General features: G+C 50.5%; 13 protein-coding genes across 13 annotated transcripts; 6 read left to right on the top strand and 7 right to left on the bottom strand.

The window, feature by feature from the left end:
* Positions 1-388: 388 nt before the first annotated feature.
* ABOM_007491 (uncharacterized protein) lies at positions 389-1146 on the bottom strand (the record flags this gene model as incomplete). The annotated part of the gene is made up of 3 exons (XM_022534620.1): positions 389-508; positions 574-896; positions 951-1146. 3 exons carry the CDS (start codon positions 1144-1146, stop codon positions 389-391), a joined length of 639 nt encoding a protein of 212 aa, XP_022386643.1.
* Positions 1147-1257: 111 nt separating this feature from the next.
* Positions 1258-2556, top strand: ABOM_007492 (Zn(II)2Cys6 transcription factor domain-containing protein; the record flags this gene model as incomplete). The annotated part of the gene is made up of 1 exon (XM_022534621.1): positions 1258-2556. The coding sequence occupies one exon, from the start codon at positions 1258-1260 to the stop codon at positions 2554-2556; it is 1299 nt and encodes a 432-aa protein (XP_022386646.1).
* Positions 2557-3128: 572 nt separating this feature from the next.
* On the bottom strand, positions 3129-3609 carry ABOM_007493 (uncharacterized protein; the record flags this gene model as incomplete). Its single annotated transcript, XM_022534622.1, has 2 exons — positions 3129-3290; positions 3370-3609. The coding sequence occupies 2 exons, from the start codon at positions 3607-3609 to the stop codon at positions 3129-3131; spliced, it is 402 nt and encodes a 133-aa protein (XP_022386645.1).
* Positions 3610-4869: 1260 nt separating this feature from the next.
* Positions 4870-7044, top strand: ABOM_007494 (uncharacterized protein; the record flags this gene model as incomplete). The annotated part of the gene is made up of 1 exon (XM_022534623.1): positions 4870-7044. One exon carries the CDS (start codon positions 4870-4872, stop codon positions 7042-7044), a length of 2175 nt encoding a protein of 724 aa, XP_022386648.1.
* A 249-nt stretch (positions 7045-7293) lies between these two features.
* Positions 7294-8769, top strand: ABOM_007495 (putative zinc metallopeptidase; the record flags this gene model as incomplete). Its single annotated transcript, XM_022534624.1, has 1 exon — positions 7294-8769. One exon carries the CDS (start codon positions 7294-7296, stop codon positions 8767-8769), a length of 1476 nt encoding a protein of 491 aa, XP_022386647.1.
* Positions 8770-9123: 354 nt separating this feature from the next.
* ABOM_007496 (PHD finger domain protein) lies at positions 9124-10914 on the bottom strand (the record flags this gene model as incomplete). Its single annotated transcript, XM_022534625.1, has 1 exon — positions 9124-10914. One exon carries the CDS (start codon positions 10912-10914, stop codon positions 9124-9126), a length of 1791 nt encoding a protein of 596 aa, XP_022386650.1.
* A 408-nt stretch (positions 10915-11322) lies between these two features.
* Positions 11323-12984, bottom strand: ABOM_007497 (CaiB/BaiF CoA transferase family protein; the record flags this gene model as incomplete). The annotated part of the gene is made up of 6 exons (XM_022534626.1): positions 11323-11534; positions 11596-11889; positions 11942-12446; positions 12505-12628; positions 12696-12727; positions 12805-12984. The coding sequence occupies 6 exons, from the start codon at positions 12982-12984 to the stop codon at positions 11323-11325; spliced, it is 1347 nt and encodes a 448-aa protein (XP_022386649.1).
* Positions 12985-13522: 538 nt separating this feature from the next.
* Positions 13523-14400, top strand: ABOM_007498 (riboflavin synthase; the record flags this gene model as incomplete). Its single annotated transcript, XM_022534627.1, has 3 exons — positions 13523-13553; positions 13607-13729; positions 13853-14400. 3 exons carry the CDS (start codon positions 13523-13525, stop codon positions 14398-14400), a joined length of 702 nt encoding a protein of 233 aa, XP_022386642.1.
* Positions 14401-14805: 405 nt separating this feature from the next.
* ABOM_007499 (Brix domain-containing protein) lies at positions 14806-16213 on the bottom strand (the record flags this gene model as incomplete). Its single annotated transcript, XM_022534628.1, has 2 exons — positions 14806-15945; positions 16007-16213. The coding sequence occupies 2 exons, from the start codon at positions 16211-16213 to the stop codon at positions 14806-14808; spliced, it is 1347 nt and encodes a 448-aa protein (XP_022386641.1).
* Positions 16214-16466: 253 nt separating this feature from the next.
* On the top strand, positions 16467-18061 carry rrp3 (RNA-dependent ATPase RRP3; the record flags this gene model as incomplete). The annotated part of the gene is made up of 4 exons (XM_022534629.1): positions 16467-16755; positions 16814-17034; positions 17094-17701; positions 17761-18061. 4 exons carry the CDS (start codon positions 16467-16469, stop codon positions 18059-18061), a joined length of 1419 nt encoding a protein of 472 aa, XP_022386615.1.
* A 455-nt stretch (positions 18062-18516) lies between these two features.
* agm1 (phosphoacetylglucosamine mutase PCM1) lies at positions 18517-20530 on the bottom strand (the record flags this gene model as incomplete). Its single annotated transcript, XM_022534630.1, has 6 exons — positions 18517-19395; positions 19447-19953; positions 20018-20032; positions 20100-20244; positions 20360-20373; positions 20438-20530. 6 exons carry the CDS (start codon positions 20528-20530, stop codon positions 18517-18519), a joined length of 1653 nt encoding a protein of 550 aa, XP_022386614.1.
* Positions 20531-21008: 478 nt separating this feature from the next.
* ABOM_007502 (PGAP3/PER1 family protein) lies at positions 21009-22189 on the bottom strand (the record flags this gene model as incomplete). The annotated part of the gene is made up of 4 exons (XM_022534631.1): positions 21009-21063; positions 21130-21907; positions 21971-22013; positions 22064-22189. The coding sequence occupies 4 exons, from the start codon at positions 22187-22189 to the stop codon at positions 21009-21011; spliced, it is 1002 nt and encodes a 333-aa protein (XP_022386613.1).
* Positions 22190-23016: 827 nt separating this feature from the next.
* Positions 23017-24371, top strand: rmtA (protein-arginine omega-N methyltransferase HMT1; the record flags this gene model as incomplete). Its single annotated transcript, XM_022534632.1, has 6 exons — positions 23017-23123; positions 23179-23192; positions 23250-23269; positions 23336-23445; positions 23501-23832; positions 23896-24371. 6 exons carry the CDS (start codon positions 23017-23019, stop codon positions 24369-24371), a joined length of 1059 nt encoding a protein of 352 aa, XP_022386612.1.
* Positions 24372-25084: the final 713 nt, after the last annotated feature.

The raw sequence follows: 25084 nt of genomic DNA on the forward strand, positions 1-25084 counted from the left end.
GACAGGCTCGGGCTTGTATGTCAGATTCGCCCTAATTTATTTTTGATTAAATTACTTGGGTTATAAACTGTATAATAAGTATATAACTATATATATAATCCGTTGTTTTATGAATATCTGATATTAGGCTACTGTCTCTCTTATACTTCTATTGCCTGAATATACTATTCTGTATAGTATTGTTTCTATACTACTCTAGAGTCCTAGAAATAGGGTAATATTATACCGCAGTATTACATCGCAGACTAGAAGCACGGTATTTAATTGTAGATTATTGTAGATGCCGCCAAACACGAGTAAAACAAGAGTGAAGATATGATATATGGAGGATGGTTAAGAAACCGCTGAATCCCGATATATAGACTGTTTCCACCTTATACAGTATACTTCACAGCGGCGGTAGTTCCATTACATCGATGTCGACGGTAATCTGGTTGACGTCGCCCAGGGACTGGAGTAAGTTGAGCGCTTCTGTGTATTCGGAGTCTTGGATTATCTGAGATCGAGTCTGTTCAATCTAAGCAAAGCGATGCGGTGCAGAGGATCAAAGGAATGTTCATGGCTCGGTCTTACCTCTATGTCATGCCATCCTATGATGCCGGCAACCATATCGTTCTCAAGATTGGAACTTGGTCCGTACGTGACAGAAGCCTTCCCACTAAGAAAGCGAGAGATCCGTTCCCATGTCTGGGTTGATGTCTCGGCGTTCTCAGGGTCTGAGATACTCAGCCGAATGATCTCAACAACGGAGGCTGAAGCTGCCTCTCTCGGGCTAATATTGGTTTTAAAGAGTTGTAGCGTCGGCGGCCCATTCACCAGATGCTTGATTGAAGCAGCAAAGCTGCCGAATTGGTCGGACTTTATGAAGGCATGGAAGCATTCCGCTTTAACCCACTCTATAATCAAATCAGGTTCAAAACCTTTCCAGGTGGTAAGTCAAGTATACTCACCAAATAGAAGGAACTCTCTGTGAGAATTTCTCACATCTTCTCCGTTCTCAGTGAGGAGAAAGCCGCGATAGGCATTAAGCAACCCAGGATTAGGGTGTGTCAATCTTTTGCTGATTATCGGCCAGTCTTGTTCGATTTCTCTGAGCGAGCCTGGATCAGTCTTGATCGCTGGGAAAATGAGTTCAGTGATGGCCATTGTCGTGGAAGAGATGTTTCTTGTTGGCATGAAACAAGGATCATTCAGACTCAGGGCAACAACGCCCTTTTATGTACGTTCACCGTACCCCATATCTCACGACAAAATCCCATGTTCCTTGCGGACTTGACTAATACAATCTATGATCCCATAAGTCTGCGAATTGAATCATCCAATGCCAATGGACAGCCCTGCGGACTTCGCGGTGGGGGCAGCGGACTTTTGCTGCGGAGTTTGGTCCTCAACCGCCATCTTATGCGTCATCGTTCCTTTCAACCTCACAACTACCCACGATTCGAAGAAATGCCCCGCACATTGCCTTCTAATCGCTCTCGACAGAAGTCATGCGTCGCATGCGCTGGAGGGAAACGGCGCTGCGACCGCCAAACTCCGCAGTGCTCACGGTGTCTTGCCCGCGGGCTGGAATGCATCTACATCAGACAGCGCCAACAGCAAAGACGGCAGTCTCCCAGACTTCTACCGTGGTCATCATCACCACCCTTCGTGGATGATATCCCTGCAGCCTTTTCACCAGATGACTTCACTCTATTCAATGATACGGACTTGATCGCCTCGTGGCTTACACCTAGCCCTTCTCTATCCGCTGTCCCAACATTGCTCCCAGCGGGCTATTTCCCAGAGACCTCATCTATCGACAAATGGTCCACTCAGCAGCTTCTGCAAAGCATCAAGAGCTATCCACGGACGTTCGCTCGCTCCCGGAGAGCGCCATTCATCCATCATCGCTTATACGACGTCTACCTCCCCGAAGCAATCCAAGATGCCTTCACCGTGTCCGCATCCTATTATACCAGAACACCAGAAACCGAAGATACGATATTCCGTATCATGGAAGCCAAGACGGCCAATCTCTTGAACCAGCATCACCCAGAAAACACCCTCGAGGAGCTGCTCGCGGTAGTACAGGCCCTACTGATATTCCACATCATCCAGCTTTTCGACGGCGACATCCGCCAGCGCTCACTGGCGGAACAGAACATGGATACGCTGCGAGCCTGGACCATGCAGTTACAAGTTCGTACTGGCGAACTAGGCCCCGCCGCGCCAACATGGCGGGAATGGATCCTCGCAGAGAGCATTCGGAGAACTGTTATCGTTTCTATACTGATTGAAGGGTTGTATTCGGTGCTGAAGGTGGGGCGCTGTACGATTGTTCGGGCGTTGAGTATCCTGCCCTTCACTTCTGGGGCTACGCTGTGGGATTTGACTACGGATGCTTCGTGGCTGGCCCAGTCGCATCGCTTGGGCTCGGACACGGTGCTTTATGGAGACTTTGCGAGGGCTTTTGAGAATGGGCGGGTCTTGGGGAAGTTGGATGCGTTTGAAAAAACATTGCTTGCTCCTTGTTTGGGTGAGAGGTATAGAGATATACTGAAGCTGGAGGATTGATGATCTGACACGTTATCTTCGCAAATGTAAACTGTCTCACTACTTTTCATAACAAATTATATCCTCTGGTACTAATACCCAGCGCAAAAACCCTCTCACCGAAATGGGCCTCAGAAGATAACGCACCGTCTATCCCTCGCTCTCATAAAATGGTCTTCTCCTGGATGATGAGCTCCATCGCCAATTGCTACCAAGCCACAAGGATTACTTTTACGTCATCTTGAGTAGCTACAATGATCTACAGTGAAGGCCTGTGCTTCTAGTATGTGATACGATACTACAGTGTATGTTCCTGGAGCTCTGGAGCGGTACTGGAACGCATATGCGAGCAACAGAAGTATAAGAGAGACAGTTAGACTAGTATTAAATATCTAGAAAATAATAGAATGCACTCCTATTTACATATTTATTGTGCAGCCTACAACCCAAGTAACCTAACTAAAAGATGAAACATAGGTCCGAGCATTTCTGGAAGCTCCAGTGCCCTGTCAGCAAGGGGAATGCTGCAAGAACATCACCCAGTGAGGGTGATAATAATGATACGACTGGGCTATGCCGCTGGCGATAAGCCCTCAGCCAGAATGCGATGTGCTCCGTCTCGAAGAGTATCCAGAGATCCCATAGGCATATTTCAATCGGATTTCCAGGTGGACCTGACCCACTGGGTAAAAATCCCGGCGCTGCCAGGCGAGTGTTTGGGCGGAGGCTCCAGGAGGCAGGGCTGGAAATATTGTCTAGAATAGAGACCACTGGTTAGCCGCTTTCCAAGCAATAAAGCTATTAGAAATATTGATACTAATTAATAATACTTACTAGATGGGAAGGAGAGGGAGCACCGCGACGACGCAGTTCGAGAAAACTAGCAACCAGGTTATTCTTTGTTAGATTCCATTTAACCAGGAGCACCGCATTTACATGCGGTGCTTCCCCATTGATCCACAGGTCCTCGTCTCGCAGGAACTTGGGCCATGACTCGGTATATCCGACTTCTACTGTGATCATAGGCATAGGTGCTCCTATTAAGACAATTACAGTATCGGGTTCCTTGTACATACTGTCCCAAGGGACCGGAAACCTATCATAACCTATATCTGTTATCAGCATAGCTCAGTCATAGGGAATATCAACTTTCGTACGTCTGGACCCGTAAACTGAAATATCCCGCAGCTCAGTAAAAGTAAAGAAGCCCCTTATTGAAGCTGCAGGTTCTGATCTCCAACCCAGTCATGAACAGCCTCATGGGCGGGGGACAGCATCTTGATAGAGATTATCTTAACTATAGGGTCAAATGAGATAGTGATACTCTTCCTCTCCACATCGCCGTCTTCACATAGGCTTCTTGCTATTAAGTGGCCTGTTTCGGGGGGAATACTCCCCAGCTCAAAATAGGAAGGTCCTTTTGTATCTAGTCTTCTCTTCTGTAAAGAATAAAATAACTTCTGGGCAGTGGCGGGTGGGATATGAGATTTGGGGGCAATAGAAGAGACACTCTCACTTGTAGAAACTTTGCTCTATGGACTTCCTGGAGACATGGTAATGGTGGCAGTAGTGTCTCAGATCGAGAATAATCGAGGAAGGAAAAGCAAAGATAAAGTAGATGAATAAAAGTAGAGAGTAGAGAACAAAGAGGAATCAACTAAGAGACTGTGAATTTATTAGGTGAAGGTTCCATGGTAATAACATACCTAGTCCTAGTAGTAGGTCTACGATAGAATGACCTAAGCTTCCAGAACCCTAAGAGACGTCAACCAGATTACCGTCTGCAATAACAATATCACCTATATGAAGTAGAATGTATATCATCATAGGAAGTTTTAGCGAAGACCACTTCCAAGGCCAACATGGCCGAAGACTCTTGTCACCGAACCTTCTATTCTCTGTACAATTGTTCTGATATAATACAAGCGCTATAAATGCTCTCCCTGCAGATCGCCAAGCAGGTCCCTGGGAGTGGCAGGTTCAGATGTCCGTAGATGACGTGAGGACTGCTTCTTTCCTTCTTGAGAGCAAGTTCTTCCCAGTTGTAGCTTCCAGTGCTGACCGTGGCGAAGATCGTACCTTCCTTCCAGCTGCGTCTCTCGTCCGGCCACTGAATTCGACTTCCCCCGTCAATTGATCACTTTACTCGTTTACGATCTTCCATACACCCCCCTATTCATTACTGAACCACCAGATATCCTCTCTATCGTTAACACCCATTAATTATCACCCTCTGTTATCTTTTACTCGCAACGTACGGTACTTTGGAGCTGCCCAGACTAATTCAGTTGACTCCATCCAAAACAAAGACCTCATCTCTACGAATTCCGCAAGATGGATCCTGGTCCTTCGCAGCGTCGAATGCCCAAAGACCTTTCGCAGGCAGACCAAGAGTCTTCAGAGTCTCCAATGGTCCAAGAAACATTTGATTCTTCTGAGCAGCCGGAGGAAGGACCCTCGCGGCCACAAGTGTCCACAGAAGCACTTGATCCTGTCCAGCAGATGTTCACATGGCTACACGCCGAGAGATGGACTATATCACTGCCTGAAAGGAACCAAAGCATGCCGCCTGCTCTTAGGGCAACCCATAACATTGACCGACTCTGCTCAACATGCCAAGCCTTTCCCTGGGCAACTCTCTGGAAGCAAATGCACCGTGGGAAAAGCAGCTGGCTACCGAGGCACCAACGACGTCGATTCAGTACAATGTATAGCCATCTCAAGTCGGCATATGAAGGCTGTCATCTATGCGCTTTGATATGCGTTGCCATGTTTAGCCGTGGAGAGAGGACAGTGCACATACCCCGATGGCAAGAATATCATCTGAGCTTCGACAAGGCGAGCACCGAATGGAAAAGCAGAATCGAGTCAGCGCAGAAGAGATGGGACCTCGATCAGTTAGACGCAGTCACCTACGTATCACATCGTATGGAAGCTGGCAGATGGGTGCTTTTGTTCGGAGCCCCAGGCTGCGAACCTGCTAAGCTTTCGGTCTCATTTGCACAACGTGCAGAAAGTCCTCTTCCACCCACTGTTCGCTCTGAAGGGCGTACGAGTGATTTCGCCAGGCATTGGATCTCAATATGTGATCAATCACACCTGTCCTGCAGACGGACTGGCTCCGTACTCCCAACCAGGGTTATTCAACTCCAGGTAATCCACGAAGAATTGAAAGCCAGGCTACTTGTTACAAACGGGGAAGAGGCCCGCTACGCTGCTCTCAGTCATCGCTGGTCTTCTTCAACCTCATTAAGACTCACCACACAAAACCTGGAACTCCTCAAGAAGGGGATCGATCTTTCTGAGCTATCACGCACATTTCGTGAAGCATTTGAAATTACCATCGGGATTGGACTCCAACATATCTGGATTGACGCCCTTTGTATCCTCCAGGATGACGATCACGACTGGGCTAGGGAATCTGCAAAGATGGGCGATGTGTACCGACACGCCGATATCACCATTAATGCCTTCACATCAGCAAATGGCAGTGGACAATGCACCACGGCGTACGTACCTACTAATCTGGTGGATTATGCATGCCGGGTCGAGGGACGAATGTATGTCCATGAGGAGGATGGGGGACTCGCTGATGTCTACGAGCTCGAAGGCGTCACTCAAACACGGGGTTGGATTTACCAAGAGGAGCAGCTCTCCCTACGACGCTTGTACTGTGGACAACACCATTTGGTCTGGAAGTGTGCGGAGATGTGGGCGAGAAACGACAGGCCTTTTGGATTTTCCGGGGAAGAATTTGATAAGCCCTTGATAACCGGCTACCCATTCTTGAATTCGAAGCTCACTTTACGTCAATGGCGTCAGATGGTGCAAACCTATACCAGGCGTACCCTGACATACGCGGCCGAGGACAAGCTTCCAGCCATATCGGGGCTGGCCGCGGTGTTTGAACAAGGTTTCCCAGGCCATCATCTTGGACCTTACCTTGGCGGAATATGGAGATGCGATATATACCGTGGTCTCCTCTGGTACCGTGGGGGTAACTCTATCGGCCCAGATCGACGCATTGATGGGCCATCCTGGTCGTGGGCCTCGTGGGACGGTCCGGTTGATTTTGAATTTGAAGACGACGATGCCAGTTGGTCGGCAAGAATGACATGGCCACCTCAAAGAACTTACCCATGCAAGGTGCGAGAGGCATCAACGACATTGGAGGACCCGGTTAACAAGTATGGTCGAGTGTTGTCGGGCAGAATCGTCATCAAAGGAAAGGTGCTCATGAACGCAGGGAGGTTGAACGAACAGTCCAGAAACACCAATCCAGCGGATCCAGCGATCCACCTGGACTCTGACGCTACCTTCCCCGAGGATAGCATCTTGCTCCCCATCACCCATCGATCAGGGCTGCTTCTGAGGGGGGATCCGAAGACCACCACAGATGCGACGCCCGTCTTTCGGCGGGTCGGATTGTGTGTACGCCCGGAACGACATGAAGATTTCGACTGGTTGCGTGCTCCACGGTGGCAGATCATGGAGCTGGCTCTTGAATAGCGCCCTTTATCAACAGGCATGGAGAAGATAAGGAGCATGAAACAGATAACTCAAGGACCGGAGACCTCCGCCGTCGGATATCTTTCCCGTATGTATTCATAGTCGGCTAGCAATGACACGATGCTATTATTCATATCGTTGGATTCGCTTGCTTCCCCACAGCTCCGTAGTGTATTTGATCGCAAACGGTTTCTATAGAAGTACTAGGGCTCTGCTGTCTTGATCGACCGTGACCCGACTGCACGCAAGATGTCACCACCGCAGCTTTCCCCCGCAATCCAAACCATCTCCAACGTCCGTCTACACACCAACAGTCCCAATCCAACAACATACGACCTCACCATCTCCGGTGAACATGCCTTCAGCTCCGTAGTTCCTCACTCTCAATCGAACACTTCCCCAAACAAATCGCATCCGCCTCTGGCCCTCCCGGCCCTCACCCACCCCCACATCCACCTCGACAAAGCCTACATCCACAACTCCACCACCATCCATCCTCAGACAGGCTCCTTCCAAGAAGCTCTGAGTCTAACCGCCCAAGCCAAAGCCAACTTCACCGAGCCCGACCTCCACCGCCGCGGCGAATGGCTCTTATCCGAATCCATCCTCAACGGCGTAACCGCCCTGCGCGCCTTCATCGAGATCGACACCACAGTCCAGCATAAATGCCTCACCACCGGAATCCAACTAAAATACTCATGGCGCAACCACTGCCACATCCAACTCGTAGCATTTGCCCAAGACCCGCTCTTCTCCGGCCCTCACGCTCAAGCCAACCGCGACCTCATGCACTCCGCCTTGACAGAACATGGGGCCCAACTCGATGTCATCGGCGTCACGCCCTACGTGGAAGCCGATCTGGAGACGGCGAAACAAAACATCCGATGGGCCATCACCACCGCCTGGGACATGGACAAACATGTCGATTTCCACCTCGATTACCACCTCGATCCGTCCAAGGGCGCCTTGGTCTGGTTCGTCCTGCAATGCTTACGGGACGTAGGGTGGACCAAATCCAAGACTAGAAAGAGGGTCATGTTGGGCCATTGTACTCGGTTCACCCTGTTCGGGGACGACGAGTGGAAACGACTAACGACGCAGATCGGCACCGGTGACCATGCTTTGCCCGTTAGTTTTGTGGGACTGCCCACGAGTGATTTGTATATGGCTTCGCCTCCTGCTCCTGTTTCTCCTTCTGTTTCTTGTTGTGATTCTGTTTCTCCTGGTTCTGGTCCTAGTTGTCATTCCAAACACGGCGATAGAGTCCGCGGCACGTTACGAGTCCCCGAGCTCATCAGACGATATGGTCTCGACGTGGTCCTGGGAGTGAATAACGTCGGCAACGCATTCACGCCGTGGGGATCTGTTGATCCACTCGGAATGGCCTGTTTGGGGGTTGGTGTTTACCAGGCCGGGACGGTGGAAGATGCCGAGTTATTGTATGAGTGTGTTTCGACGCGAGCTAGGGCTGCGATGGGGTTGGAGGACGAGGAGAAGGAGGATAAGGAAGATACTGCGGTGTGTATTCGGGCTGGGGGGAGGCCGGATCTACTGTTGTTTTTTGATGTGGATGAGTCCGGGGGTGGGGTTGTGAGGCCGCGGAGGAGTGTCGCGGAGGTGGTTTGGGATCCGCCGGCTCGAATGGCCAGGGCGGTCGTTTCTGGGGGGAGATTGGTGCGTGCGAGGGGGCGGTTGTGGGACGAGAGCGTTGTTGGGTTTCTGTAGGTGGTGCTCACTTGTTGGTGTTTGTGTGGGGGGTTTTTAGTTGAGGGACGTGGGTGGTGTGGTGTGTTGACTTATTATGAGCTAGGTGTTGAATGTGTGAAGCTTCGTATTATTATCATCTTCTACTAGGTGGTAAATGTGATCATAAATCTAATATAATATGGCATGCAACATAAACCTCCGGGTAATCCGTCCAACGATTCATCGCAAAAATCATAACCTGACTCCAAAACCGATACAATAACCCATACCAACCCAACTAACTCTTGCTCGTTTAACCCTCGGTAACTAGGAGCACAATCACGATACTATACACCCAAGGGTAAGACGGACGAAAGAGCCCAAAGGCAACAATCACGAACCCCAGATGGGCGCGACTTCGTTCGCCTGCGCTCGAACCCGTGCCGGCCCGTGTAATGCGTAGCTGAACGTGCGACAAGAGACGTCTTCCCACATGATATCCACATCGTCGGCCTTCGTCGACAGACGGAATCCGTTCCCGGCACGTGGATACAGGCGATGCTCTGAGAATTCATACTCGGATTCTTCGGACGGGTCGTCGTGCTGCGTTTGGTGGGCGGAAGAGGGAGTAGGCAGGAATTCAGGAGTGACACCTGACTTTTGCTGCGCCATGCCTACACCGTTAGTTAAAGCGTGGGTTATCGAGTTAGTGATCGTTGGGGTATTCGAGGATGTTGAGGATGGAGTAGACACTGCGCCAGTGTTTGGCTTGAACGAGAAATTCGACTGTAGAGTCTTTAGATTCTTAGGAAACATAGGTATTGCCGGGTGCTGGTCTGACAAAGTGACCAATAGTTCGACAAGAGTTGCATGCGACAAGCCTGATAGAAAGCCCCGTCGCTCATCTGCCGAGAATCCCTCCCCTCCTACTTCCGTCTTGGGTATTAGTAGTGGTGCATGCACGGGAGGGCCTAACGACGGACCCGCGAGGCTAGGATTGCTCCTAACAACCGTCGGCTGCAGAATGGTGATCGGCACGGGCTTGCATTCCCGACAGACCCATTGTCGTTCCTTCACGGTGACAACCTGCGAGTCAATAGGAGGGTCATGGCACAGCTGATGCCAGGGCCCGTTGCACTCATCGCAGAAGACGATAGCGTTGCTCTGCGGACTATGTCCCCTCTGGCAATGGATACAACTGACGGTACCGTCCTTCGGCTTGCGATACACCCGCTTACGTTTCCGAGCGGCTGCGGCCTGCCGTTGAGTGTTATCCGATGTATCCAGCGAGTTACTGCTGTCCTTGGCAACCGTCGGCGATGCGGACGGAGGTACATATAAAGAAGGACGATTGACCTGCCGGCCAGATTTCGTTTGTGTCGCCGTCGGCGCAACGTCAGATTCATCTGAGCTCGAGTCTCCTGCTCGGATGATGTCTTCTCCATCACTGTCATTACCACGCCGGCGCTTCTTGCGCTTGGTGCCATTGGTGGTACTCCTTCGTTGGCGTGGGCCAACTGCTGCTCTCTTGCGCTTAGCGGATGGGGGTGAATCTTTAGCCGCTGGGACTATCGGCTGGGGTTGTGAAGGCAGTAGTGGTGGCAGTGAATCTTGTGGTGGTGCTGGGGCTCCCGTTGAAGGCGGCCCTGCGGGTTTGGGTGCAATATGAACAAGGCTTGTTGGCTTGTCATGGCTACCCTGGGGAAGTGTAGGTGTATGTGTATGTGTAAATGGAGATGTAGTGGAAGGAGCAGTAACAGGAGCCTGTTGAGAAACCGCAGGGGCTGTCATATGACTCGAGTACACGAACGGAGCCGTTGGTAGCTCTATGATGGTAGAAGAGGCCTTCATTGTGCCTGATGGTTGCATGCGTGGATGGCTCCAGCCTGGATTGAGAGACGGTGGGTTCCACGTCACGAACTTAGTCCCATTCCTCTGCTTCTCCCCTTTCCTATGGCCGGTAACCCGAGCCACGAGTTCAGTGGTCGCGGGGGACAATTTCGGGATATGTACTTTACTCGAGATTGCGCTCGGTGGGCGGCTAGGTTTCAATGAGGGCGACAGGGAAGGCGAGACCCGCTCGACGGTGGGAGCCGATGTATGCAAGCCTGAGGAGGTTCCGTGGGCTGGTGGCGCTGTCTCTATAGACGCCGGCGTGGGAAGAACCCCATGTTGCTGTGACATTAGCCCCCCTGCCCTGGCCAGTGGGACACAGTTACACCGTGGACTTTCGGGGTGAATGTGTCTAATCACACGAAGTATGAGTATCGATTATCCTGAATGGCGCAGAATTCGCTTTGCGACGGATCCAAGGATGGAAACTTATATATAGTCACGTGACGCGAACCCCCCGCGCCCTGGAAAGCGAGATTCATCCCTTCAAGAATTTCGGGTCGATCATGCTTTCAGGCGGGTTGATCATCGCTAGCCTTGTCATTCACTCGTTGCGATCTCTATGTACAAAGGGTGCTACGGGTCCCAGAGCTCTGCAAGCCTAACCGCTGCCGCTAAACCCTTGCAAATGCTACTCCCGTGTTCGATGCATATTACGGCTCCTAACGTCGTCTAGCCGATGGCCAACCAGTCGCCTCTTTATGACACTACACCATCTTGCTTCAAACGAGCAATATCATCCTTACCATATTCGAGAATCTCTGCGAGAATCTCATCCGTGTGTTGGCCAAGGGTTGGGGGCGGCGTCCGCACGCCAGGAGTGGCATGGGAATACTTAATCGGGGTGTTGACTAGCTTGATGGGACCGCATGCTGGATGATCGACTTCGGTGACCATCCCACGCGCTTGGACTGTGCCATTGACCTTAGTAACAGCCGTGACAATATCTATATCCTGTGGATGGTAACGTACCGTGAGAATGGTTGAGGGTCCCTTGAATATCATTGACGGCGGCATATGGCATCCCGCTGCCTTCCAAGATCTCCAGCCATTCTTGTGTGGTCTTTTGTTTGACTTTCTCCTCGATGAGGCCGTCGATCTCCCGTCGGTGCTTGACGCGGTCACTGTTGGTAACAAACCGGGGATCGGTCTTCCATTCCGGATGTCCTAAACGGTCGCACAACACACCAAACAGTCTGTCGTTCCCGCCCCCGAAGAGAATATCTCCATCCAGCGTCTGATAACTCCGGTAAGGAACAATGGAAGCTTGAGAGCCGTTAGAATCCGCAACTCTTTCTCTCAACACTTCAGTACTCACGATGCGCGGTCCCCCATCTCCCAGTATCCTTCTCCCCACTGATCAACGCAGAGCTAGCGATATTCGCCAGCGTTGCGACCTGACAGTCGCTCAAGCAAGCATCGATATGTTGGCCCTTACCCGTCCTCATGCGAGCCAGCAGCGCCGCCATGATTGCGTTAGATGTATACAGCCCAGTCGTCAGATCCGTAACCGCCACACCAACCTTCACTGGATCTCCATCCCTGGCCCCAGTGATATGCATCAGGCCCATCTCCGCCTCGACCATGACATCGTACCCAGCCCGGTTACTGTACGGCCCCGTCTGCCCGTATCCGGTGATACTCGCGTAGATCAGCTTAGGGTTTATCTCTCGCAGGGTTTCGTAGTCCATGTTATATTTCTTCAGACTTCCAGGGAGGTAATTCTCGACGAGAACGTCGCATTCTTTCGCAAGACGGTGCAGGATCTCCACGCCTGACTTGTGTTGAAACGACAAACCCAAAGATTTCTTGTTGCGGTTGACCTGTTCTCCGGTCCATGTCAACAGAGTACAGCATCTGGAGCCGGGCGATGGACCTTACACCTAGATAATATGCGCTTTCGCCGGGGCCTTGTCGCGACTCATCCTGGTATTTGGCATATGGCGGACCCCAGGCGCGAGTGTCATCGCCCCGCACCGGGTGTTCGATCTTAATAACATCTGCTCTATCCCGGGGTGTCAGCTATTACCCACCCGCACTGAAGTCAACACCGGTAACGGAGACACACATACCCTAAATCTCCAAGGATCTGCGTACAGTATGGCTATATCATAGTCAGTACCAGTACCCCAACAATAGTATAGAAATTATATATATCAAATCAGGATCGGAAATACGCACACCAGCCAAAACCCTTGTCATATCAAGCACCCGAACGCCCTTCAAGGGCAGCGTATCGTCTGCCGGGGTACTGGAGTATGTACGCCATTGAGCTGCGCTGCGGCGGAGAATAGCGCTCGACCAGCGGGGAGCTGGCCGGCGGGCGAGAATAGCCTGGTGCAACTTCAACGTGACGCTCATTGTCGTTCAATTGAAGCGGTACATGTGGATTTCAAGCAGAGAGATAAAATTGAGTTGGATCCAAGGCATGTAAAGTTGGGGTCGTCACGCATGTATATCATGTACTACTTTTTGGGGCCGCGACCGGAGCTCGATAGATTGATTTATGTTCCTGTCATTTCATTCGGGTACTTCGCCGATAGCTTAACTTGTTGGACGCCAAAAGCCGAGGTCGATTAAGCATGCATTTCCGCCTTTAGCGCCGAGCGGGGACAAATGTGGGTGCTATTCGATTGTTTTTGGGGTATATTGGTTTGTTATTCTATAGTAGATGGAGACCGTAAGTATATCACTATTCATTTTCATTTGATTTTAACCTTTAACTCTTTTCCTTAGGTAATTGATCGCTCCGGCGCGGCGGGACAGCTACAAGCGTGGTGGGCGGAGAGCTTGTGTGTCATTGATTCAATCTGCTTATAGCTCTGCGATCTTCCGCTCTCTTCCGCCTCAACTGCCGCGGAGTGCATTGACAGCTACACTTTCCAACACACCTCACACCATGTTTACCGGTCTTGTCGAAACAATCGGGAGTGAGTACGCCCCTCCAATCAACCACCGTCCTCACACAACTAACATCCCCCAGCGGTCTCGTCCCTTGAGCCCCTCGATACCTCCGCAAGCGGGGGCGGGGGTACGTCTTTGACCATCAGCAACTGTGAAGAGATCCTGACCGACGCCCATCTCGGCGACAGCATCGCAGTAAACGGTACGCTATCCTGCCTATATAAAGCCCACCTACTACTGCACCTGCCCCATTGACCACTCACCCCGCATCGCCTAATCCCACCCCACCCCCTACTGAGTCACCACTAACCAAACGACAAAACAGGAACCTGTCTAACCGTAACCGCCTTCGACAAAACCTGGTTCAAAGTCGGCGTGGCCCCCGAAACCCTGCGTCGCACGAACCTGGGCTCCCTGAGCACCAACTCCCGGGTGAACCTCGAGCGCGCGGTCCTCAGCGAAACCCGCATGGGTGGCCATTTCGTCCAGGGCCACGTCGATACCATCGCGACCATTCTCTCTGTCACGCCCGATAGCAATGCGCTGGTGTTGCGGCTGCAGCCTCGTGACCGGGGTGTCTTGAGGTATATTGTGGAGAAGGGCTATGTTACGCTTGATGGGGCCAGTTTGACGGTTACGAAGGTGGTCGATGGGGAGGAGGGGTATTTTGAGATTATGCTTATTGCGTATACGCAGGAGAAGATTGTGACGGCTTCGAAGAAGGTCGGGGAGGATGTGAATGTGGAGATTGATATTGTCGGGAAGTATGTTGAGAAGAGTGTGCAGAGTTACTTTGCCGGGGTTGGTGGCGGTGATTTTGCGATTTTGGAGAAGATGGTGTCCAGGATTGTGGATGAGAAGTTGAAGAAATGAGGCATGGTCTAGTAAATGAGGTTATGACCGTGATGTATAGATTGCTTTACTTCTATTGTACTGCCAATTGAAATACCAATTACTTTTTATTGCTTTTCAACAAAGGGTATAATCTGGTCACCTAAATGATGGTCTATTTGTAACACCCTCCGACCCCAGTCTCCGTGAAATTCCTGTGAAAGATGCTTAGAGTCCCTGGTAGCAAAGCCAGGGTGATTCTATCTGTCGTTAATCCAGCCGAGTGGGACGTGGTTGCAGCAGATCCGTGCACATGAACGACACCGGAAGACAGCAGCGAAGGCGGGTCTGGGGCCTCCATATAGTTTCTCGTGCCTAAGGACATGATATAGCGCGAGAAGTTCGCTTTTCGTGAAAAATTAAGAAACTGAGAGAGTGACGCTCCCTCTACTCCTCCATGGATTCGTCCTCATCCTCTCCTTCTTGCTCCGCGCCTTCTTCATCAAAGTCATCGCTGAGCCAGTCATCCTCGTCATCATCCACCTCCATTTCCTCGTCATCGTCATCTTCAACTTCCTTGCCTTCAGCCCGGGCCTTGGCCTTCTCTGCCTTCTTCTTCTCGATATTCTCCTTCTGCTGCCTCTTCCGCTCTTCCTTCTCCTTCTGTCTCTTTGCCCAGTTCTTGTCCAGCTTCTTCATATCCTCCTCGGACTTGTGGATGTAGTCGTGCCACATGACCTTGCCTTCGCAAAGACCCTCCTCAACCTTGATCAGCCGGAGCTTCAAGCGGGGCCCCAATTCGACCAGCTTGACCGCGCGCTTCTCCACCTCTGGCGCGGCCTTCAATTTCTTCTCGGCCTTCTCCTTCTCCCCGGCCTTCATGCGTTGCAGTTCCCGCTTGTTCAGAACCCTCTTCGTTGTGCTCTCTGCGATTTCAACCTCATTATCGGTGTCTAGTTCGGTTTCACTAGCGGAGGTATAACCCCCAGCCGACGGATCCAACAGGTAATCCGCAGCATCCTCCAACTTTCCTAGATTGGGAACAGCAACGCCCCTCTTCTCCCGGTTACGGATTTCCTTAGGATCCAGACGGCGAATGCGTTTTGAGACGCCGGTCTTCCGGGTAGTAATGGCGTAGTGTCGCAAATTCAAGACGTAGGAGTCATCTTCTTGGCCATCGGACTTGAGTTCTCGGTTGAGGAGCATCACACGGCGGATAGAGGAGAGAGGGGTAGCTTGGGGGTTGATCGGCGGGAAAAGGGATTGGAAGATAGTGGTTGTGAGAGTCTCAAGGCGCTTTGGTACTTTGCCGTCCTCGGTTGCATTCGGGGAGTTGAAGTTGTTCATCACCAGCAAAGGTGGTGTCTTGTGGTCCTGGCCGCCGCCTCGCGGACGCTTCAATGCTCTCTCGACGTCTCGACACAGAGAGTAGTTCTCGACTTTGAAGTGGAGTGTTGGGCCGCGCGGCGTAAGCGCCAGACGCATGTTAGTGTTACCCGTAGCAGACTTGGAGAAAAGCATAAGATGTGTGACACCGAGAGGACCCGTCATAACGGTATAATCCCTCAGTCTGTTGGATTTACGTTCCTAGACGGTATCAGCGTTAGTTTCTTCTCGAAAGGCGCATTAGGATTTCATAATGCCATACCTTCAGTCGCACAGCAGTGTCGGGCTCCATCATCAAACGAACATCCTTCACTAATTGACTGACACTCGAGCCGACTTGAGAACCGCCGATACGGATAACCATCGACTTCGGGGTTTTGCTCATGTTCGAGCTGCTGCCTTTGGCGGCGGCGGCTGAGGCATTTTGGGCGCGGAGATGAGTGCGCTTCTTCGTACGTGCCTTAGCCATTGTGAATCTGGCAAAGTAGGAAATATATGGTAGGTATGTGGTTCGAGGGAAATGCTATTCAACGTCTCGAGACAGATGGACTTTTTTTTCTTGGCCGAAAAAGTAGATCGGCGGAACCCAGGCCGCGGAGTATCTCCGGACCAACTGTTTTACCGGGACCCACACTGATTTTTTGATATCGAACTATCAGGAAAAAGAAATCATTCGATCAGTTCACCGAGTGCAAACCTTTGAAGTCAGATATTGATTCAATATGCCGGCAATTAAGAAGCGCAAGATCGCCCGTGAGGCGCCTCAACAAGAAGACCATAGCGATAGTGAGGCACACAGCTCTGCCTCTGAGGATGCCGCCGCCAATACTACTGAGCAAGAACAAGAACCATCTGAAGCGCCTAAGCAGGTTCCAAAATCTTTCAAGGAACTAGGCCTTATTGAGCAATTATGCGAAGCCTGCGATTCCATGGGATACAAGGCTCCCACCGCGATTCAGGCGGAGGCCATTCCTCTCGCTCTTCAGGGCCGCGATTTGATCGGTTTGGCTGGTATAGTACCACCTTCATGTTCCCTGTTGTTATAGTACTTTACTAACACTCATGCTAGAGACCGGTAGCGGTAAAACCGCAGCTTTTGCACTGCCTATCCTCCAAGCCCTGATGGATAAGCCTTCTTCCTTTTTTGGCCTCGTCCTCGCGCCCACCCGTGAACTAGCATACCAGATCTCCCAAGCCTTCGAGGGTCTAGGAAGCACAATCTCAGTAAGAAGCACGGTTCTCGTTGGAGGCATGGACATGGTATCACAATCGATCGCACTAGGAAAGAAGGTAAACCGCCCAGCCAATCTCAAATTAGAACACTAAGTAGAATCTAACAAATCCCCAAGCCTCACATCATCGTAGCCACTCCCGGCCGTCTGCTCGACCATCTCGAAAACACCAAAGGCTTCTCCCTCCGCAACCTCAAATACCTCGTTATGGACGAAGCCGACCGTCTCCTCGACATGGATTTCGGCCCCATCCTCGACAAGATCCTGAAGGTGCTCCCCCGCGAGCGCCGCACCTACCTCTTCTCCGCAACCATGAGCTCCAAGGTTGAGTCTCTGCAGAGAGCATCTCTCCAAAACCCGCTTCGTGTCGCTGTCTCCTCATCTAAATTCCAAACCGTCTCCACCCTCCAACAATCCTACGTCTTCATCCCCCACAAACACAAGGACCTGTACCTGGTCTACCTGCTGAACGAGTTCGTCGGCCAATCGTGCATCATCTTCTGTCGTACTGTGCACGAGACTCAGCGTCTCAGCTTTTTTCTGAGATTGCTTGGGTTTGGCGCGATCCCGCTGCATGGCCAGCTTTCGCAGTCTGCTCGTTTGGGTGCGCTCGGCAAGTTCCGTTCGAGGAGTAGGGATATCCTGGTTGCGACGGATGTGGCGGCTCGTGGTCTTGATATTCCCTCTGTTGATGTGGTTTTGAACTTTGATTTGCCTGGTGATTCGTAAGTTGCTCTTCCCTTTTGGTTTATCTGGGGAAGGTGTGAAGCTAACGGGAGGTTAGGAAAACTTTCATCCACAGAATTGGTCGTACCGCCCGTGCAGGTAAGTCGGGTGTGGCTATTAGCTTCGCTACGCAATATGATGTCGAGGCATGGCTTCGCATTGAGGGTGCGCTGGGAAAGAAGCTCCCTGAATACCCCGCAGAGAAGGACGAGGTGATGGTCCTTGCAGAGCGTGTATCCGAGGCGCAACGCAGTGCTATTTTGGAAATGAAAAACTACGACGAGAAGAGGGGAAGTAGGGGCAAGAAGTTTGCCAAAGGAAAGCGGTCCCGAGAGGATATGGATCAGGAAGAGGGCTAGTGGGAGAAAAGTAAAATGTAGATTTCGATTATTGCTAACGAATACCCAAATGAAGTTTATAAAGAAGGCCTTGGTCCTTGTACTGAGTTCGTTAAGTAGATTACTTGTCATGGTGACCGTAGGCCTTGTTCCAATTAGCTACTAGGTCTTCCTAACTTCTAATCAATTTAAAAATACTATAAGGAATGGCTAAATCGAGTCAGATTTGCTCTGCATTCACATCAAAAGAAAACTCATCAGATCGTTCATAACAGTTCCCATTACCTCTATAATGCGACGACGTTGCAAAGTCTGAGCAACGTCGTTAACCCTGTGATTTGTGATTGTCTGGCCATGACCTAAAGCTTCATCCATGCATGTGCAAGGGTGCACCCTTGCAAGTTTTCAGATAGCTTCCAATCATACGGTTCCATGGAACCACTTAGAATTCGTTAGGGCATTAGATATTCCAAAAACTAAGACTGCAAGATCTCTTTAGCGGCGCCGGCCTCACGGACAGCGTTGGCGACGCGAGTAGCGAGATCGTCAGCCTCGGAGCGGCTGGCAGCCTCAGCGTAGACACGCACCGCATCTTCTGTGCCACTGGCACGGGCAAAGCTTCTTCCCTTGTTGTAGCGGGATTGGAGGGATTCGATCTTGAGCTGGAGGCCAGCAGGGGACTCGAGCTTACGCTCAGCATCATACGCTTTGAAGATTGAGCGGTCAGCAACCTCCACACGGACCAATCGGGAGGGGAGGTCAGTGTAGGTGCTAAGCCACTCCTTGGGGGTCCAGCCCTTATGAGCAAGGATCGCTTCAACGAGGAGCATGTCAGAGATAGCATCGCCAACTGCTTGGTTGATCAGATCGGTGAGACCCTGGAGGCACTCAAGAGCACGCTGCTGAGCGGGAGACTGGGGTTCCGTGCTCTTGATAATCTTCAAGGCATTTTCAGAGAAGGTAATAGTGCCGTGACCGTTCGCTTCGAAGTAGACACCAACATCGTAGCGCAGGGCAGCGTGGTGAAGGTGCTTCACGCCAGTGTTAGTGCAGACGGAGGGAAGCTTGAGCACTTTTTCAATGTAGTCCGTACTAGCTCCGTTGGCATACGCAGTCTGGATGATGCCAATCTTGAGCTTCTGCGCGATGCCGGCATTCTTGGTAAGGTCACCAATGAAGGCAGCGGCAAGAGTGGCAATGCGGTCGCCGTCAAGAAGACGGAAAACATTGCTCTCGTCGACGAAATAGTAAACAAGACGATCGGCATCGCCGTCCAAGGAGGCACAACGGTCAAGGGCAGCGGCCTTGGAGGAGGGGGGAGCGCGCTGCTTGGTCTTGACATAATCGGCACCGCACTAAAAAGTAGGTTAGTATGGATACGATGGGACCAATTAAAAAGATCATACATCGAAGTTGAGGCTATCCGGGTTGATCACATCGTCATTGATAACCTTGATGTCGATACCACCCTCCTCTGGGCCAGGAAGGTACTTAAGGAGCTCTCTCAGCTTAGGTCCGCCAACACCATTTGCGCAATCAACGGTCAAAGAGCCCTTGACCTTAAGACCGCGCATAACTCCCTTGAAAGCCTTGGCGAGCTTTTCGTAGTATCCTTGCTCCGTGGGTTCACCGTACTCATACTGTGTTCCCAGGGTATTCTTGCAGCGGACAACGTAATGGAGCTGGGGGGTGGTCATGAATTTGAGATCGGAGAACTCAACCTCTGTAGCGGTGAGCGCAGAGTTGAGAACGCCAGCAAGACGAGAACCAGAGGCACGAGTATCCCGGGCAAAAACAACGCGAGCGGGATTTTCCATGCTGATATCAATCTCCTTTATGAGTTCTTCGTAAACATCTGCGATCTTGTCTAGCGGAGCATTGGCGAGCTTTGTCGCATAGGTTTCCCATTCAGCCTACCCAAGGGTTAAGTAAATTTGCAGCCGTAAGAGTTAGACTTCGTTTTGGCGAAAAGCTTACCTCAAGCATTTCACCCTATTTGGTAATTCAGTCAGCAACGGCTTCGTATGGAGTTTATTCCGGGGTGGCTGCCGCAACTCACCATGGGATCAACCAACTTTACACCGTTGTCCTCCGCAGGGTTGTGACTGGCAGTAATCATGACGCCAATCCATTGTCCACTGAGCTTCTTGGAACGGAGACCAGCGAGCAAGCCCACAGCAAAGACGACTGTGTTGAGGACGTCGCTAAAAATATGCGTTGGTCAAAGTGTAAACAAATGGCGATCGCGGGGTATATGTGGAGGCGGGGCTGATCCTTTAAAAGACCTTGCTTGAAAGTACACATAAACGTGGAACTTACGCCTTCATACGGAACTGCAAGGCAGGGGAATTTGGTCAGTGCTTCATAAGGAAGTGAGGTTGATCATTAGTAACTCACCCCCGCAGTACCATACTGGAAGACCTTTCCCTCCGGCTTGACATACTGCGCGGCGGCCTCAGTGATGGCTTTCTTGATAGCGGGGGACGCCATTGTGGCGTGAATTTGGGTCGAGAGAGTGTTGAGGATGGGATAGAAATTGGCGGGAGTCAATTGACAAGGGACGCAAGAGACGAAGAGGGGGAGGGGGAAAAGGGATGCTATAAAGCTTGGGTCGAAAGGGGAAAAAAGCAGCAGGGCCCGTGACACCAGATAAAATGTGAGACAACGCAGGCTTTGGGTACAGCCCCCGCGAGCGGTGAGCGGGAAACATGCGCAGTTCGTTACCGTTAGACACCCAACTTTTGGAAGAGAGTGGAAATGCCCTAAATCAAAAGTGTTGGGTAATAGAAAATACCACTGGTTGAGCTACATGCTTTTATTGGCTACAACATTATACCCTGTGTTGATATTGTCACTAGCCTCTGGAACTCATCGATCGTCGGTCGCCTGGACCTCCTACTATACAGCAATGGACGTACTATTCTCAGGCCAGGAGCATTTTACCCATAGCTGAGAAAATTCTATCTGTTCAGGCTTTGTATCTCTTGCCCCGCACATCCTCTTCGATGTCCTTTTCTAGGTACCTATCGATCACAGTCGAGTTAGCCTGGCAGTCGGTAAGGAGGGGTTCTAACGACGCGCGGACTTACATATACCACAGCGCGGTGGGAATAACAGTACCCAGATGCCACAGGCTATGGGCATCGATGAGCGCATGCCATGGAGGGAAGTCCAACAATTCCAGACTCATGGCCAACATAATCCAAGCCACACAGATTGCTGGCAAGAGAGTCCATGTTTTGTCGGTACTCCGGTACCTATAAATACTGAATGCTACCCACAGCAAGTTTTGCGTCATCCCGACCACGATATTCGCGATCATATTATAGGTGTAGTCCCAGGACCAGAAGCTGAGATACGACACATGCAAGGTATAAAGGAAGATACAGACCACAGTCCAGAGCCGACGCAATGTCGGTTTCATTTGCGGCTCTTCCTTGTCTAATCGGAATATCCTGATAATCGCCAGGTATAACCCATACATGACATTTGCGCCCGCTCCGAAATAATCCAGCTTCTCTGTCAAAGAAAAGTCCCTGGCGTGGAAGATGCTACTGAAGGTCCAGCATGCTAGACCGCAATATCCAAAAGCAAGATAGTAAGCCCGTAGAGAAGTATGCCACGTCGACATGGTTTCGCGGATTCGAGATAAACCGTACCAGTGGGCACTGAAGTTGAGGAGGGAGAAGAGGACCGAGAACGGTTCTTGCATGCCCATGATCCTGCGGAACGGCCATTTCCCATGGAATTGGACTACGGGATTGAGCATCGGAGGATCACGAGCGACTCGACGGTCCGTCACAACATGTTGGCAAGTATAGTCACATTCGGCGGGACAGGTCCACCACATCAAGCGGAGATGGAAAGCTAAAGAGGGCGAATTAGTTTAGGGAGGATTATATCGGTAGTTTACAGAAAGCTCGAACGTACGGATCACGGAATTTCCATCTTGACAGTTCTCAGTTTGACATATCTATCTGTTGATTAGCCGGGCAATCCGAAGCTCTTGGAGGCGCTGTATACCTTAACACATTCTTTGAAATCGGGAAGATGGTCGCCCAGGGAGGCAGTCGACTTCCCAATGAAAGTAGCAAGAACCAGGAAGTATGCGTAGAAGAAAACCTTCCTTCGGGCTGAGCTCCAATACATTGTGCCCTGTGTACCTGAATTACCGCTGACGGGACGTGCTAACCTCAGGGGAAAGTAAGCAGTCCGCGCTTGATTGACAGCGCGCGCACCAACAGCGGAAGGCGGAGTTAAGCAGCGGCAACGCAAACATCTTGGCATTAACGGAACATACAAGACAACCCCAGCTAGAAGCTCCAAGCTGTATATCTTACGCTATAAATGTTTAATTCAAAATGTCCCATTTTCTGAGCTTCCTATGTAGTACATACTTTCTGAAATATCTTTGCACAGGAGCCCGTGAGTTTCTCGCTGTAAGGTTGCATGACCTCAATTTCTAACTTATTGTACTGAGAGTGGAGTCCTCAACTTAAGTATCATTTTATCTAAGTGTAAGTTCTTCTAATCCTCAGTCACCGGGAATGCCGTACTCAATAGAGACAAGCTGATATACATCCTCCAGGAAAGCAGGAGCAGTCCAACCCCAATCAGGTATCTTGAGGTCCACGTTGAGACTTGGATTGAACCTAGCACTACACGTGATTCGATGAATCCGGGATAGCGTTGTCTGTGTTAGGCTAGCCTGAATCAGAGATTAGCGTTTTTTGTTTGGTCGCCCCGGTCGGAGGAGATTTTCCAATGAGGGTCAGTTAAGAAAAAAAAAGAAGGGAAAAAAAGTTGAAGGGATCTATCTCGGAGGCGCTTCCTTATTTTTCCTCCCTGCCTAATCTAGTTCTTCCCTCTTATCTCCTTTTATCTATAATTCTAGATTTTTTTTTTACTCTTTTGTTTGCTTGTTTCTTTTCTTTCTTACATTTTCCTTCTTTATTAGAAAGATCAATAGTTTGAATATGAACGGACCGGAGCAGACACAATCCGCAGAGTCTGCCGGCACCATGACCAGCAGTGCTGATCGTATGGTGGGCATGGATCATGCTGAAGTGCGTTATTTCACAAGGTATGCTTCGAGACCTTTGCTCCATATTCGTTTACATTACTAACAGGAGGAATAGCTACGATCATCATGGTAATTACAATCGATAACTCAGTTGATATATACTGGCTAATCCTGAACCCCACTTAGGCATTCATGAGGAGATGCTTGTAAGTGCCCTACTATTTATTCAGCTTTTGATTTCAACCAACTAATACTCATGTGCTCGATTGCAGAAAGACGATGTCCGAACCAGATCTTACCGTGATTCTATCTACCAAAACCGTCATATTTTCAAGGACAAGGTTGTTCTCGATGTCGGTTGTGGAACCGGTATCCTCAGCATGTATGTGGTCAGCTAGAAGAACCTTGTTCTATATACTGATCCTATGGCTCTATAGGTTCGCTGCTAAGGCTGGTGCTAAACACGTAATTGGTGTGGATATGTCCTCTATCATTGAGAAGGCCAAGGAGATTGTCGCTTGCAACGGCCTGTCGGACAGGGTCACTCTTCTCCAAGGAAAGATGGAGGAGGTTGTCCTCCCTTATCCCAAGGTTGATATCATCATCTCCGAGTGGATGGGTTACTTCCTCCTTTACGAGAGCATGCTGGACACTGTTCTCTATGCCCGCGACCGCTACCTTGTTCCCGGTGGCAAGATCTTCCCCGACAAGGCTACCATGTACTTGGCTGCTATCGAAGATGGCGAGTACAAGGACGACAAGATCGGATGTAAGAGCGCTTACGTTCTCTCTCAATTATGTTTGTTGCCCGAAAATACTGACTGAGTTGCAGTCTGGGATAATGTGTATGGGTTTGACTACTCCCCCATGAAAGAGATCGCCCTCACGGAACCTCTCGTGGATACCGTTGAGCTGAAGGCCCTCGTCACCGACCCTTGCCCCATCATTACCCTTGACCTCTACACCGTCACCACAGCCGATCTCGCTTTCAAGGTCCCCTTCTCTCTTGCCGCCAAGCGCAGCGACTTCATCCACGCTGTGATCGCTTGGTTCGACATCGAGTTTGGTGCCTGCCACAAGCCCATCACCTTCTCCACCGGCCCCCACGCCAAGTACACACACTGGAAGCAGACTGTCTTCTACCTCCGTGATGTTCTGACCGTCGAAGAGGATGAAGTCGTTTCGGGAGTGTTGGAGAACAAGCCCAATGACAAGAACAAGCGTGATCTCGACATCACTATCTCTTACAAGTTCGAGACTACCGATAACCTTCGTTACTCCGAGGGTAGCTGCTCCTATAGAATGTAAGGGTCTCCACTGCCGAGTCTGCTGGCCACTGAATGCTAACTGCCATAGGTGCTAAATGTATTGGATCTGATGAGTCGCGGCACGTTCGGTTATTTCAATGTTCTCTTCTGAGTCAACAATGTTATGTCGGTAAATACATGAGGGTTCAATTGTGGGAAGCATAGCATCAGTGGAAGTTCAATTGTCTGGACATTTGGGTCGTTGAATGGCCTGATTCGGCTCTTTTTCTCTTTTCTTATTCATCCGGCGTTGTGTTTTGGCAGGTAAGGGGAACGGCATCATTGTTCGGCGCGATACGGAGAGATGATTTGCACAAGAGACGATTATGAAGCTCCTCGAATTACCCAAGTAGATACCCCGAGTCGACGCTCAGTCCTAACTCCCTCCGACGTTCTCCTTCTTGAGTTCTTTAGCTTCAAATCATCATGTTCTGCACCTAAACTTACATCCTTGCTACGTTCAATTGGATAATTTAATTTTGGCTACGTCCATTGATTGCTGAAAGGTCAGAAGAGTCCAGTTGGTTTGGGCTAGCGCCGACTGGATAACCTGAGGCCCCTCGGCCTGTAATCAGAAACCGTTCCCATTCAATTCGTGCCTCGGCTTCCCCGCACCGGATTAATTCTCCCCAGCCTAGGTCAACGGTACGACAGCGGCAAGTATATATTCTCCGCAAATGAAGATTACATGGTATCCTCCTTCGTTGAGAATTT

The sequence above is a fragment of the Aspergillus bombycis genome, assembly GCF_001792695.1.
Source record: "Aspergillus bombycis strain NRRL26010 chromosome Unknown contig00080, whole genome shotgun sequence".
NCBI lineage: Eukaryota > Fungi > Ascomycota > Eurotiomycetes > Eurotiales > Aspergillaceae > Aspergillus > Aspergillus bombycis.